This window comes from Haemorhous mexicanus, chromosome 2 (assembly GCF_027477595.1).
Source record: "Haemorhous mexicanus isolate bHaeMex1 chromosome 2, bHaeMex1.pri, whole genome shotgun sequence".
In the NCBI taxonomy this organism is placed as follows: Eukaryota; Metazoa; Chordata; class Aves; order Passeriformes; family Fringillidae; genus Haemorhous; species Haemorhous mexicanus.
In genome coordinates, this window is record NC_082342.1 from 107,212,234 (window position 1) to 107,226,866 (window position 14,633).

A 14,633-nucleotide genomic window follows, 5' to 3' on the forward strand; every position below is an offset into this window, starting at 1 on the left:
TTGAATGCTAAATACTTGGAAATGATGAATGGAAGCTACCTAAAATTCAAAAGCAGGAACTAGCCCTTGACAGCAGACAGATCTTATGGATCTGTTCTTTCAAGGAGGCATTTAATTTTCCACCTAAAATGTTACTCTTGACACTAACCTTTGCTGAACCACATTATGCTAATTAAAAATTTTTTTAAAAAAACCCCATCTCCTTGATTGTTGGCAAGGTCAGGCACAGAAGCAGGCAGAGAACAAGGAAAGTGCTCCTCAGACTGTGCTGGGGAGCATCACCTGGACTTGCCTGCAATGCCAGGGCTGACCACCACAGCATCTCCTGCTGAACACCTGCTCTCCACTGAGGTGTACTAGATAAAGGGCCTTTAAATCTTGTTGTGGAGTGGTTTGGCTTGGTTGTCATACACCATTCATTTTGGTGCCCACAGACAGTCTGTAGATGGTGACAGTTAAAAGGGAAGAAGCGTCTTGGAACAGTGAGAGAAGGCCTGGTGGAGTCAACACCCACAGGATGATTTTTATCCACCATCAGGAACTGCTGTCCAATGTTAAATCATAGTTTTACCAAGCAACCTCTCATAATACCTAAAGGGAAATGTTTTCTTTTGTACTTCACTATCTTGTTATGCCTCCTGATTAGGTTTGCATGGCTTCATTAACTTGGATCTCTCCTTTTGAAGGAGTTTCACATTCATGCTTTCTTCTTCTGCCTCTCATCCATTCCTACCCCTAGTGCAATCAGGACTTTTTTATCAAAATGCTTTCACCAAACCATGAAGTGTGTCTCCTCTTATGAAGTGAGAGTGAGCTGCCTAATTCTTTGCAGGCATGTTGGTTGTTTGCTTCCTCTAATGGTAGTAATAAAAAAATATTTCTGTCATTCAGTGGAACAAAATTAGCTAAACCTCAAAGTCCCCAGCACAGGAGCATCAGCTCTTTCTCTTCATTTATAAAAAATCAGACCCTGGGGTTTAAGTCAATTCCTGAGGTTATTTGTCAAAGGAACTTCAAATCTGTAATACCTTATGCAGACAAGACAAGAATGTGTTCCAGAATGAAGCAGTAACCCCCAAATTCAGTCATAAGAACTTTCTTTAACAGTTTTCTGTGGAACTGTTGACACTTTTTCCAGTTTAGGCTCAAAGCAATAGATAATGACTTCCTCCTTCATTGAGGAAATACATCCTACATTTTTTAGCCTTGAAATCTAAGGAAAGCTGGAAAGTAATTGTTTAATTAAAACCTGAAGGAATGTGAGAGGATGACTAACTGCATGACTTGGCTCTGATAGCATCACCGAATTGCTCTTCAAAGACAGCCTCCAGCAAGCCTGGGCTCTCATGATGTAACAAAGCCAGTGTTTTATTTATAAGGTTATCGTGGCTTTCCTGTAACAACACATGAAAATGTGCCATTGCTGCTGGGCATCCAGCCCGTGTGAACTTGGTAGGGTGTTGGCAAAATACCAGTGAAAACAATCCCAGTGTATGAACTAATACCAATGTGTGACATAAATGCAGCAAGAGGATTTTAAAAACAAAGGCTTTGAGCTTATCATCCAAGAGGCCAAAGCAGATGAATTTGAGGAGGAAGGCAGAGGTGCAAAAAGGCTGCAATTCTTTCCTTGTGCTAGACCCAGGTCCTGGAAAAATGACAGAAGAAATTGCAGTAAAACAGCAGAATGAAAGTCTGACTGAGGAGAGAGAAAATTTTAAAATGTCCAGCTTGAGACAACATTGTGGGCATGACTGATACTGATTTGCCTTAGGAATTTTAATAGTATTTAATTTTAATTGTAATTATGTGGTAATAAATATGTGCGAAGTGACTTAGCATTCTTCAGTGACTGTGACCTTCACCCATCCATGAGCTCATTTATTTATTAAATCCACCAGCAGTTTCATTTGCTACAGGACACCTGCCCTAAAGCCCAACACTGGCCCAAGAACATTGGCATAAATTAACCTTGTAAAACTGTAGGTTAGAAATACAAATGGTTGCTTGCTAGAAGGGAAGAACTTCTGACCCAGTCTTTAGCTGGGGAAGTTTTAGCCATGTGATCAGGACTGTACCTGTTGCCCATGCCAGCAGGGTTTCAGTGCTGGCCCTGACACACTGCTGCACACAATCAGTCTTTGAAAGACTCCTTGGACTTCTGTTTCTCTGCCAGCTGTGGTGTGGGCAGTCTTTGTCCAGGAACTGAGAGAACAAACCCATTTCAGCAGGCAATGGCCAGAATTTGTATTCGTTTGAATTTCTGTATTTAAACTGATAAGAGGTTTAAAAAAAAACAAAACAAAACAAAACAAAAAAAAACCACCCCAAACAAAAAAAAAAAGAGTGAAAATTATTCCTGATTGAGATTTCACACCAGGAAAATTAGAAGTTATTCCATAGAATTTAGTGGTATAAACCCCTACAGCTTAGCATATTTAAGGTGCTAAAAATGATATTTCAGACAATGCTGCCATCTGTATTTTAAAAGAGAGGTTACTCTGAAAATGGATGTTAATATGGGGTTACATGTATTGCCCTGATCCTGCTTACTGTGCTGCTTACTGAATTTGGTGAGAGGGGCTATTATTTCTAGAAAATAAATATATATACTGACAGAGTAATTTCCCAGATTCTAAACATCTCTTACACACATTAATTTTTTTCTTCAGTTATGCAATTTTATGTCCTTGGGTCCATTATTGTACATTGTCAATCACCTAAAATTGCAGTGGACTTCCAGTTATTCTTGTGGGCACAGCAAGATCTAAAGTGATATGCAAAGCTGCTGGTTTAAGCTATTAATGTAACTGTTTTAAAAACTTATTCTTAAAGAAAGGACTTCCTAGAGCACACAGTTCATTGCTTACTGCTCCTACTATTCCTTGGATCTCTCCTGAATCATAGTTGGTTTTTCTCTGGAAATCATTAAGGCTCGATTATAGCAAGGATACATGTCTATTTTTGTAAAGCTCCCAAGTGAACATGACACACTATCTTCCAAAGCCTCTATTTTGATCCTGAAAATTGCAGGCCTCAGGTAATCATCAAACCTACTAGATTAAAAACATTACTAAGCTCAGTCTTGGATAATCAAAATGCTATAAAACATATACAAGCTGCAGAGCAAACAAGGCTGCTGGGAAGAAAACAAGTATCTAAAATTCTGGTGATCAAGAAACCATTTTCTTACACTTTAGGTAATAATTTTAAAAGCTTAAATATAATTTCTCTTAGAGTTTCTGCCTGCAGTTTTAAGGACTTTTCCACTTCACATGCTTCAGCAGACATGTTAAATTGGAGTGAACAGCATCACCCACTCATCAGCTGTAGGACATCATGAGGATATGATAAATGATTGATGGGATAAAAAAGTGGAGGAGAAATTAACATTATGGCTCACTGTATTCTGGACTGGCATTATTGCACTAACAGCAATAACCAAAATGCATCTGAATATTTAAAGTTTTCTGATATTTTTAAGTGTAGGTATTCTGGAGAGATTGAATTTAAATCCTGCTTTCCTGAAAATTAAAAAGAATTTCCAGAGAAAATTGCATTCAGTCGTAACATACAATATATTTTCCGTATTTTAGCATAGTGGCTCAGCAGAAATAATACATTTTTCAGAATTTAATATTGATACTGAAAATCAATATCCCCAATGTCAGATAACTGACATTGGTCTCTTTGTGCACCCATGAACAGCGGCAGCATAGGTGAACCACCACTCTTCACTCTGGTTTTGGAGCCAACCAACAGCCTGAACAGCATTATCCTGAAATGAAAACAAATGAAGAGACTTTTTTCAGTTTCCACCTTGCTCCTGAATAGGGAGGGAGAAGAGAGAAGTAAGGCAGAAGTCCCACAGGTCACTAAATCAGGAAAAGGACCAGCATATTACCACTGATTCATTTGTGCCACTTACAGGACAGTCTCCCGGTTGTGCAGGACACAGGCCAGGCTTAGAGAAAACAAGATATAAACCTCAGAGTCTAGATTTCAGCTCTTGAATATTGAACTACCTACATTTTAATGCAGTTTAAACCTTAATGAGAAAGATGTCATCTTCTAGGGTTTCCAGGCTGCTGTGCAGCACTGAAGCCCAGTTATCCTGGGATCTCAGGCTTCTCCAAACAGCATGATCAATGCTGAAAGCCACTGTGCCACCTTGGCCAGTAGAAGAGCTGCAGTGCCGCCCTGACAATGTCTGGAACAGGAGTGGGTTGGTGGCAGGGACACCTGAGCTGTAGATGCTGTCAAGGGACTGAGGTGGGGTGGGAAGCAGGGAAAGGTGTTGCTCTCTTTTTGCCAGGGGGAAGATCCCCACCCTGCCAGCCAGAGTAGAAACCTGCTATTTCTGCAGCTTCCTGCACACATCTCATTTGTACAATTAAAGGAGAGAGGAGGATGCCCCCTGCTTCTTGCTGTTCATCACCATATGAGAATACAGCCTGGGAGTCCAGATCCACCCCTCACTGATGCAATTTTATTTGAAATTAACTCCCTGGGGAGACAAGTGGTCTGCTCAGAGCCTTCACTGTAGTCCAAGGCAAGCTCTGGGTGCCATGTTCCTGGGCAACACCATGTAAAGTGCTGAACCTAATCAGAAAGCTACTGTGATGCCCAGTTACCCCACAGGTGTTATCTACCTATTCGAAACTTACTTATATTATATAAAAAAACTATACTATATTATATAAAATAACTCCAGAAAAGCTCTACCAAGGACTTGTGTGAATCACTACTGATCCTTTGCTGCAGTTGCAAAACCATTGACAAATTCAAAGTAAAGCTCATTGCACAGTGTTGATTCACAGCAGCAAACACTGGGATGGTGCTGCTATGAAGAAGTTACATCAGCAAAAGCAAAAAGAAGCAATTTAACCCCTCAGCTGAGAGTACCTACTCCAGATATTCAGCCAAATTTGAAAAGTTACATTTGAAAGTGAATATGAAGGTTAATATGCAATTTCTTCACAAATACTCATCTTGTTTCCTTCAATCTTGGTATATAATCGAGTGGAAAAATAACATGAATATTTCAGGAGTCAATACAAATTAAACAAACTGTCACCATGGAAAGTATTCATATACTTAATCATAAAATCAGATTGTCTCATTTGCAATTTTGACTGAAGTCATGGTTTAAAAAATATATTAAAAAAATCTCCTCAGCATTTCACGAGAGAACTATCAGCAGCTCCAGGCTGGTTGCTTTCCAAGCAGCAGTGTGTGCACATAGCTTGAAGAGAAGTTCAGCATTTATGTCATGGGTACTCTTACAGAACAGCTCTTGCACACTAAACAGAAGTGTCTACTTACCACAGCTCTTAAGTTTTCTTTTGCTTATTTTCTTTGCCAGAGAGCAGAGGCTGGGGCTGAAAACTGGCCCTATACTGTCACCAGCCCTCTGGAGGGCACAATTTGGAGTCCTGACCTTGAGGCTCTTTGGCCACCAGCCTGCACTTCCCCAGTGTACTGGCAGCACCTCCGAAAGCAAATGAATATATGGCAGTGGGAACAATGGTGAAATATTCTGAGGTTTTGCCAACCACTTCTTCATTCAGTATTTTACCCTCCTTCAGAAAATACCTCAGAACAAATTAACATACATGCATTTTTAAATCAGTCATATTGTTGTGGGGAAAAAAAAGTGCTAAGAAACAAGTCAGATTCATAAATGAAAATGTATTTCACCTTTATACATGCTATACAGGTCATGCAAATACAGAAATCTACAGGTTATACAATGACACCATAATAAAATATAATATGACATTTGTCAAACACAGTGTATTACAGCAAAACAAACTGTTTCTGTTTGTTTATTATTTAGGAAATAGATGAAGGACTTATTTGGAAGACACAGTACCATGCTACAGCTTACTGCACAGTCAAAAGAAAGTATTCTTTGAAGTACACTAACATAAATAGAGCTGGGTTGTTGTAGGTATGATTTTTTTAGGCATTGCACATCATGTCACTGGTTACTTTCCCACTGCTGACTTTTAAGAGCACAATAATGGTGCTACAACTGAGGTCAATCTATGCTGTGAACTCTTACACATGAAAACAAAAAAAAAGGAAAAAAAAAGCCAAACACCCCCTCCCGCCCAAGTTTTCACATTTTTGGTGTTAGTGTCCAAAGAGAGTTGTATTTGTAATTTATTCTTATAAGGGACTGGACAAACTATCTTCAAAGCAGCATCTAATCTAGCATAAAGGTTCAGCAACAGAAATAATCGTTGACACTGTGCAGCACATGACGTCCTGACCTTGTACATCTCGATGTGGACTGTTCCATACAGATGTTTACAGAATGTTAAGGGTAGTGTTCCCAGCGTGCATTTTGGCCTTTGTGTTCCTGACACTCACATATTGTTTTGCTGCCGACCAAATCTCATTTTGTTGAGCCTACAGAAAGACAAAATACTTCTCTGTGTGATAGAAAGCCTGCTGGTATCAATCAAGTGTCTGCATATTCAAAGGTTAATGTGTCACCCTCCTGATCACTCACTCGGATCTACTACAGCTATACTACACATATATTAAGGGGTTATACTTGGCATTTGGCATACTTTGCTTACAAGTGCTACACAAATATGATTTCAAACACAGTTGATAGTTGCTCCCAGACTAATTAATATTAACTGGTAAGTGCCACTAGTGACTAAAAGTGTCAACATAATCATAAAGGGATAGCTCCCATACTCCACAGTCAATAAGAAGGCTCTTTTGATTCCAGCAGCTATGTTTTTCAAGCCTCTTCAGCTACAAGTTTTGAATTACACACCTCATAAAAGTTGCCATTAACTCCTTATTAAAGACAAAAAAAGATAGGCACAAAACTAAAGTACAGTATATTATTTTGTTTCAATGCACTGTGGGCAAATCCCATCATTATTTACAAGAAAAAGATGTCTAAATGGATGCATGATCAAGCTTAGGAAAGAATTATTTTAAAATAAAATGCACAGGTAAAAATCACAGTGAAGTGTTGAGATGAATTTTAACTTAAAGAAGAAATAAGTGCTTTATTAGCAGCTAAAGCTCAAATTCTAATGCACGCTTCGTCTTCCCTGAAACATCAAGGCTCTAGATCATTGGTTTCTACCAAAAGCAGCCAGTTATTCAACATACTCCCTGGGAAGACAAGCTATATTCAGCTCTGATTATTTGAAATCCAGTGTTCAAGGACTGCAGAAGCTTTTTCAAGTGACAAGCTCATATTTTACTGCCAGTAGCATCACAGGGATATATATCCTCCAGAAATTAACCTCTGTCAATCAAAAAGAGAGAAGAATATCAAGTCAGCTACGCAAGTTAGATGATTAAGTTTTGCTATTTAGAGAATATACTCTTCCAAAAAACCTGACTATGGCTTTGTACTTTGAAACTGTCACTGAAGCCTACCATGGATTTTTACTATGCTGGCTTTTCAGGGTATGTGATTCTACACTGCAAATCTTACAGCAGCACAGAAAAGAGTAAGCAGCAGCAATAACTACCATGGCCTAGACTGGCCCCACTTTTAACTGTTTTCTCCATGCAAATAGGCTCCAAAGATATACAGGAAAGGTATTGTATTAATGAAGAAATTCTGGATGCCTAAAGGAAATGTTTCCATTTACCAGATACTTGTGGTTGCTATGATACAGTCAGTTTGCATATGATGCCAATTTATAGGCAGCTGCAAATCTCAAAGATTATGTTGAATTTAAATACCTAGGACAACAGTTTTCTTTCTCTCCCCACACTGCCATGTACAATTGCTAAAATATTCTGGGAAGCTAGGAAGTAATCACAGCAATTTATCATAAGATGTTTATTACAATACTGTACCTGTATCAGTTCTGCTGAAAAGCAAGGCTGTCAACAGATAGAATTAAGTGTATTTTCTTGTCCTGGGCTGTTAAATCCCTCAATCAAGTTTTTGTTACAGTCATCTAGGCTAAGGGTATCACTGGACATCTTGGAGTAGGTAGCTTGGCCTGTGAAATCCAAGAGGTCTTCAAGAGCCTTGGCATTACTTGTCCCATTTTGGTCCAAAGAAACACCTGGCATGAGTTCATTCATGGGTGAATATTCAGGGATAGAGATAAGTTCTTCTTTCGAAACCGGGCTATGCAAAAGATAAAGGAAGGAAGACACAGAATAAGAGTTCTATAACTTTTCATTAAGTGACAATCCAGTTAAACCTCTGACTGTTCAGAAACTACCACTCATCTTAGGGCAGCTGCAGCAAGATTTTACCTAGAGAATGTCCTAATCAAAAAAAAAAAAAAAAAAAAAAAAAAAAAAAATTGCCCTGTTCGGGGCAGAAGGTCAAACCTAACCCATCCCTTAATGATTAAGGTTTGCCAAATTAAAACATAGTGACATCAGAACAGTATCTACAGAAGCTGCACAGAACTCTCTGAAAGGTTTGAGCAAACTTGCATGGAATCCATAAGTAAGGACTGTGGAAGGATTTCAGAGTTCCCTCCCCCAAATATGTGAGAGTGAGGTGAGGTTTTGTGGCTCTTGTGCCAAACACCCTGGCAGGAGCAGAACACAGCCAGTGCACACCCAGCTGCCACCGTGGGGGGATGTGAGAAGGAAGGTAGTAAAGTACTAACAAACAAACCCCAAAATCCTGTGTCTCACATGAATTCCACAACCCTGTAGGTAGATCCAGTCTGTACCTCACATCCATGGACTGAACCTCATCTGTTGAATCTTCCATGCTGTTGGATTTCCCATCAACAGCTTCTAGCTGAATAAGTCCTGAAACTGACTTCAGTCCATTAGCAACTACATCTTGGGAAGGGATTACAGAAGCAGCACTTTCTAAGCTTTTATTTTTCAGGCAGGTCGCCAATCCATTGATCTCTGTAAAAGAAAGATAGAATTATGACAGTAAAAACTATTTAAATAACAAAGTTTCAAGTTACAGATTAAGTAGAAAGGAAGACTGGCAATGCAGTAGACTGAGTTTAATCCATGACTCATCATACTGTACTGTCATTCCTCTATTACACTCCAAAACTGCTCTTTATGCTACATCTTTTAAATCTGAGGAAACAGGAAGAGAATGTTCCATCTTTTATGTCATTTAGTAAAAACCTTAGCCTGGAGAAGTAAACAAAATATAGATAATGTCAGATATATTTTATTTAATAATCCTTTAAATGCATATGGGGGTTTTTTTATGAAGTGAAATTAAATGTTAGATTTAGAGTCATACTATAAAAAGCTTGATTGTGTGCAAAAATTTTCTACCTACAAAATTTGAAGGTAGGTTGCAGCAATCAATCCAACAACCAACACTGGCAGACTAGAACTTTTAATTTACAAAAAATGCTACATCAGGTGCTAAAATGGAGGAGAAACTTTATTCTGCTTTTGCTTAAGTGGCAAAGCAAAGCTGTCTCTAACATTTGTCACTGATGCAAATGCAGCTGTTCTTTCTGAGATGAAAGCAAAGAACTTATGATAATACACAGTGCTCTGCCTCAGATCAAAAAAACCTGAAGAGATTCAACTGGGAAAATAGGTCAGAAAAATATGGCAATTTTTACCTGGCTGGTTGAGAACAAGGGCCTTTGGTTGCTTTTCCACATTCAAAGTTGATGGGATCTCCAGTTTTGGCTCTTCCTTCTGAAATCAAGTAATGTCTCAGCTGTATTAGAGGGAAGACTGTAACCTTCATGGAACCAACTGGATAAAAACTTGTGAGACTGCCCAGGGCCACAGGGTGACAAAGACCATCAACAGCAAGACAGGACTTTTTTTTCCCTTTTTACTAAGGCATAGCATTTTTTTTTAATTAAAAAAGAAAATATTCTCTGAAAGTAACTGAACGTTTCCTTAGTAGATTAGTGTGGTAATCATATTTCCTCTGAACAGAGAAAGACACAGCTCTCCCAGGATTTTCCTGGGAAGCTGTGAGAAGCTGTGAGAAAGCTCAGAGAAAGAATTAAAACAACTATTATCTCAATCTCTACACCTGGAAGGCAATATCTATTTGTCCAAGATGTTTACAAGAAGTTGTCCCTTCTTGACCAATAGGTGAGAGAAGATTCCTAAAGGCCAATCAGGTCTTAGGTCCACTACTGTTTCTATAAGAACTGTGAATTTCTAATAATAAAGTGCTTTTTGATGCCCTCTGATGATGGAGTCTCTGTATCACCCTTCTCTGTCCCCAGTACCCCTTCGGTGATAGATTAGAAATGAAAACCTGACTGTCACTCCTTAGCTGGACACAACTGCCTTCTTTTCATTCCCACATTCCTGACAGGGGTAACAGAGAGCTCAGGAACTAAATCACTGCCTGGCACAAAGCAGGAAGACACATCAACAGCAGCAAACATTACAGCTCCAGCATGCAGGAATGAGCTGCTGCCCCTTGCTAGGTAGTGAGGAGGATAATTATCCTACCTGCAAAGGCTGCATAAAAGCTGTGTCTCTGAAGCAGTGGCTGTGACACAGCAACAGTTATTCTCAGTTTGAAATGCATCTAAAATTTGGGTCTAGAGTGTACCTAGGTACACTTAGTAACACAGAACTACCCTAGAATTTAATTTCCAGATCTGATAATAAAAGAAAAAAAATGTGCAAACACAATGTTTCATACCTTTATTTCTGGGGTTTCGCTCTTCCTTGTTCTCTTCATAATTTCATCTATTCTCTATAAATCAAAATAAATTTCAGGATGAGATGGCAGACAGACTATGTAACACAAGAGAAATGGGAAAAAAAGACAAAGAACCTTTTCTTTACTGTCAGGACATCCTTTCTGCCTGTCTTGGAAAAGGGAGAACAAATAAGAAAAATAAAGAAAATTAAAGAGAGAAAACATCTTGCAGCTGGCTTTAACCTATCAGATCTTAGAGAACATGACTTTCTCAGCAGGTGCACTTTAGAAACAAGTATTTTAATACCAGGTGTTTGCAGCTATGAGTTATGTTCAGTTCTGGAACAAGACATTTGTTTAAAACCAACAGTGGTAATTTTAATTGAGTTGCTTTTCCAACTATTTCCAAACAGTGCCTTTAAAAATAGTTAGCCTTTTTGGAATAGAAGAGCAAAATATCTGAAGCTATTCTTGATAGAAATGTGTAAGGCATCATCCTAAAATACTTTTCTTTTCCTTCTTTCTTCATTAAAAAGGAAATGTTATTTGAGATGTAAACCACTTTGGTTTGATGTTCTGATCTGCAACCGCAACATGCCTCCAGTTCAGTGGTGAACAGTTTAAAACATATTGGAATAACATGTATGAAAAGATGACTGTTGTAACCAGATAGGAGTTTTGCAGCTGCTCTCTTTCCTGCCACACAGCTGTAAACAAAACTAATTTATGCAGCTTCAGCCACTTCCGTGTGCAGCAGTGGCCAGACAATCCTGTTCCTCTGCATAATGCAACCAGAGACAGCCAGGTGGGGGAAAAACTGTTTGTTAATCACAAGCTTTCTCAATTTATGACACAGAGCTTTTGTTGAGCAAGTTTTAAACAAAGTCACTCATGTTTCTCAGTAGTTCGTGATGTCCTGGGTTGGACAGCAATTGACATTTGCCTTGGCATGCCATTCCTTGTTTGTCTCAGGCATTTAACTTTGAGGTAGAGGCTGGCTCTGTGTTTGCTCAGTGCCTAGGAGAAAGTCATTTGCCCCAGGCAATTCCACTTTGTTACAAATTTTGATGTCCATGTTCCCCTAACAGGCAAGTAACAAATACTAAATTTGGCATAACCATTCACCTTTAACCCCTCCAGATTATTGTTATTAGATACTACTGGGTGCTTCCTGGGTTATGTATTTAAAGAAGAAATGAAATAATTAGTCTGAGATGCAAATACTCACCTTTTTCCGCTCCAGCCTTTCTTGCTCAATTTGCTGCATGATTTGTTCCCTTTCAAGACGAAGCTGTTCAGCTGCCTCACGGGCTTTGATTTCTGCTTCTTCCCTCTAATTAAAATGTGTAAAATATGTTAGGGCCATTATTTATTTCAGGCAGACTACCAAATATTAAGAAGTATTTTTTTACATGGATAAAATTTGCACATTTCTGTTTGAGATGATACCTGTTTCTCAAGTTTGGCTTGGAGCTCTTTTTCTTGCTTTTCCTTAAGCATTTGTTCTTCCTCAGCTCTTCTCCTGGCTTCTTCTTCTGCCCTTTTTCTAGCTGCCTCTTCTTCACGTTTTCTTTCCTCCTCCTTCTTACGAGCTTCTTCTTCCAGACGAAGTCTTTCTTCTTCTGCCTTTCTTTTCTGCTCTTCTCTTTCAAGCCTGCAAAAAATGTAACAGAAGGTTTAAAAGGCTTCATCTTGTTTAGCGTGAATCCTATTGAATGTACATCAGTAACTGGTAACACATGCATCAGCACATATTTTCATGAAAGATGCCAGGATACAGTGAAGACATTGAGTACATGCTCAGAATTCAGGTTGCTATCAAGGTTTTACTCCAATCTTACTTTAAATGCCTAAAATATTTCATAGAAGTTATAATTTCCATTGAAAAAAAAAGTGTGATCAAAGAAAACATTCCCATTCTAATTTCAATTAGAATGTCAATAATAAAATTAAGTTTCAAGAACAAAGACAACTCTTATTCCCCTATACTTGATACCCAGAATGTTGGTATCTATAAACAAGCAAGTACTTTTATCCTTTGCTTCATCTGAAGATAAACAGATGGGATGAGTAGCAGCAAATTCCACAAGACACAGTGAAATACTGGAAGGAGTGGGTCTAAATTCCACCTGTGTTGTTCCGTGGCCCACTGAGGGACATTGTGCTCCTTAACAATTGTTTTTTAAGTGAACATTCTTATCATTCTATCAGGGCCAAAATGGCAGAAGCTGGTCATTCCACTCCCACCCTGAATCAAGGGTTTAAAGAAACTGAAAGAGTTAAAAGTCAAACTAAATTTAGTTAGGGGGGATAGAAACAATTAAGAGTATAGCACGAAGAGTAGAAATAATAAGGGAGAGTTAATTATTAGCAGATAAAGTAGTTAAGGCTAGAGTGATATATCACCTGCCTGTCTTTACTATGTTTTAAGAAGCAGGATGGGATGTAGATTTAATTGTGAAAAAGAAGAGGACCATAGCCTGCACCTGGGCCCCTAAACCTGAGCTATAGCCAAGGGGTTTTGGGTTTATAGCCAAAACTTGCCAACAAGGCAAAAGTAAAAGGTCACTTTGACCTCAGAAGACCACAACCCATTTCAAAACCCACCGACCCATTTGAGGTGAAAGACTGCGCAAGCGTGAAGGAACTTGGGACTCAGTTATAAATACATTTTAATACAAAGGGGGGTGGGCAGGTTAGGTAATGAATATGTATCAGGCATTTTGGGAATTATATGAACATGTAAGGCTTTTTAGATAAATAGAGAGCTGGAGCCTGTGATTCTTTGGGAATCTCCCACATCTCTGGGAGATGACTCCCCATGTGTCTGGTGCTGTCAATAAACATACCCCTTTCTAACTTGAACTCATTGGAGAGTTCTATTCCACGCTTCAATCCTGCCCACCTTGTCTATAGTAAGAAAACCCAAAGCAGGGTTTTCTAGACAAGCAGAATTAGTGATTTACTATTAGAGGGTTGAAGGAAGTGCATGGTTTGCTGACACTTGCAACCAGCATCCCATGTGGAGAACCACCAAAAAGCTGGTTCCCAGAACAGAGCCAGAGCTTCACTGCTCAGACAGCAACCTTCATTCTGCCCACACTCAGCCCTCAATGCCTGCAGCAGAGCTGGGCAGGAAGAGGAGCTTCAGGTTATTTATGAATGATTCAAGCTTTGCCATTTAATTAATATCCTGCTGCTGCAAGACCGTTTCTGCTATGTGATCTAGCTCATTTAAAGCCACCTAAAATATTTTTTTACAATGTAAAATACTTCAGGTATGACCAGACTGCAGTGTGCAGTACTTCAGCATGGACATGCCTGAAGTATTTGGAAAAGTAATAATTTATTCAGGGTTCTTGAAGAGGCCAAATTATTATTTTTTAACTTCACTAATGACAGAGACTGCAAAAGACACTAATGAAATGAGTCTGAAATGAAAGAAATGAACAGATAATCTAAGCTCCTGCTTGATTCCAAAACTACCACAGTTTCAAGCATCTTCAGTGATACAGGTTAAATTATTAGGTTATAACTTTCACAAAGCAACAGAGAGACCTTTCTCGTTCTTCTCTTTCCTGTTTCTCCCTTTCCTCTTGTTCTTTTTGCAGGCGGGCCTGTCGTCTTTTCTCAGCTAGAATTTTTGCAGCTTCTTCTGCATCACTTGTTCCTGCTGTGATCTTCCCTAGGAGAAGACAACCAAGGATGGAAAGTCAGGCAGGGAACAAAGAAAGTGCCCAGCAATTCCAGGTTCAAACAGAGGCTGAAATGGGCCTGGTTCAGAGGGGTGAGACACCTTTTTAAAGCACATTTCAGCATTTTCAGCAGAAAAAAGATGGAATAGATAAGGGCATCCCTGGATGTCAGCATTTTCACATCTTCATTAACAATTGGTACATTTGGCTTTTGGTACATTAGTGAAAACTGTGTGTTCACAGGTTCCAGTATATATCTTTACACATTCTCATAAGCCTGTGACTGAGCAGCCTCATAAAAAGAATAGCTCATCACTGTT

The 14,633-nt window shown here is 39.0% G+C and overlaps 1 protein-coding gene across 2 annotated transcripts in view; it reads right to left on the reverse strand.

The window, feature by feature from the left end:
• Positions 1–5,671: 5,671 nt before the first annotated feature.
• Positions 5,672–14,633, reverse strand: part of MAP7D2 (MAP7 domain containing 2) — a 77,289-nt gene continuing 68,327 nt past the window's right edge. For both annotated transcript variants that reach the window (XM_059839871.1, XM_059839870.1), the window contains exons 10-17: positions 14,177–14,303; positions 12,068–12,272; positions 11,847–11,951; positions 10,619–10,672; positions 9,564–9,642; positions 8,688–8,874; positions 7,846–8,125; positions 5,672–7,282 (exon numbers count right to left, since the gene is read on the reverse strand). In XM_059839871.1, coding sequence (XP_059695854.1) covers positions 7,876–8,125; positions 8,688–8,874; positions 9,564–9,642; positions 10,619–10,672; positions 11,847–11,951; positions 12,068–12,272; positions 14,177–14,303 — 1,007 coding nt within the window. In that variant the 3' untranslated portion in view covers positions 5,672–7,282; positions 7,846–7,875. The remainder of the gene's footprint in view (positions 7,283–7,845; positions 8,126–8,687; positions 8,875–9,563; positions 9,643–10,618; positions 10,673–11,846; positions 11,952–12,067; positions 12,273–14,176; positions 14,304–14,633) is intronic.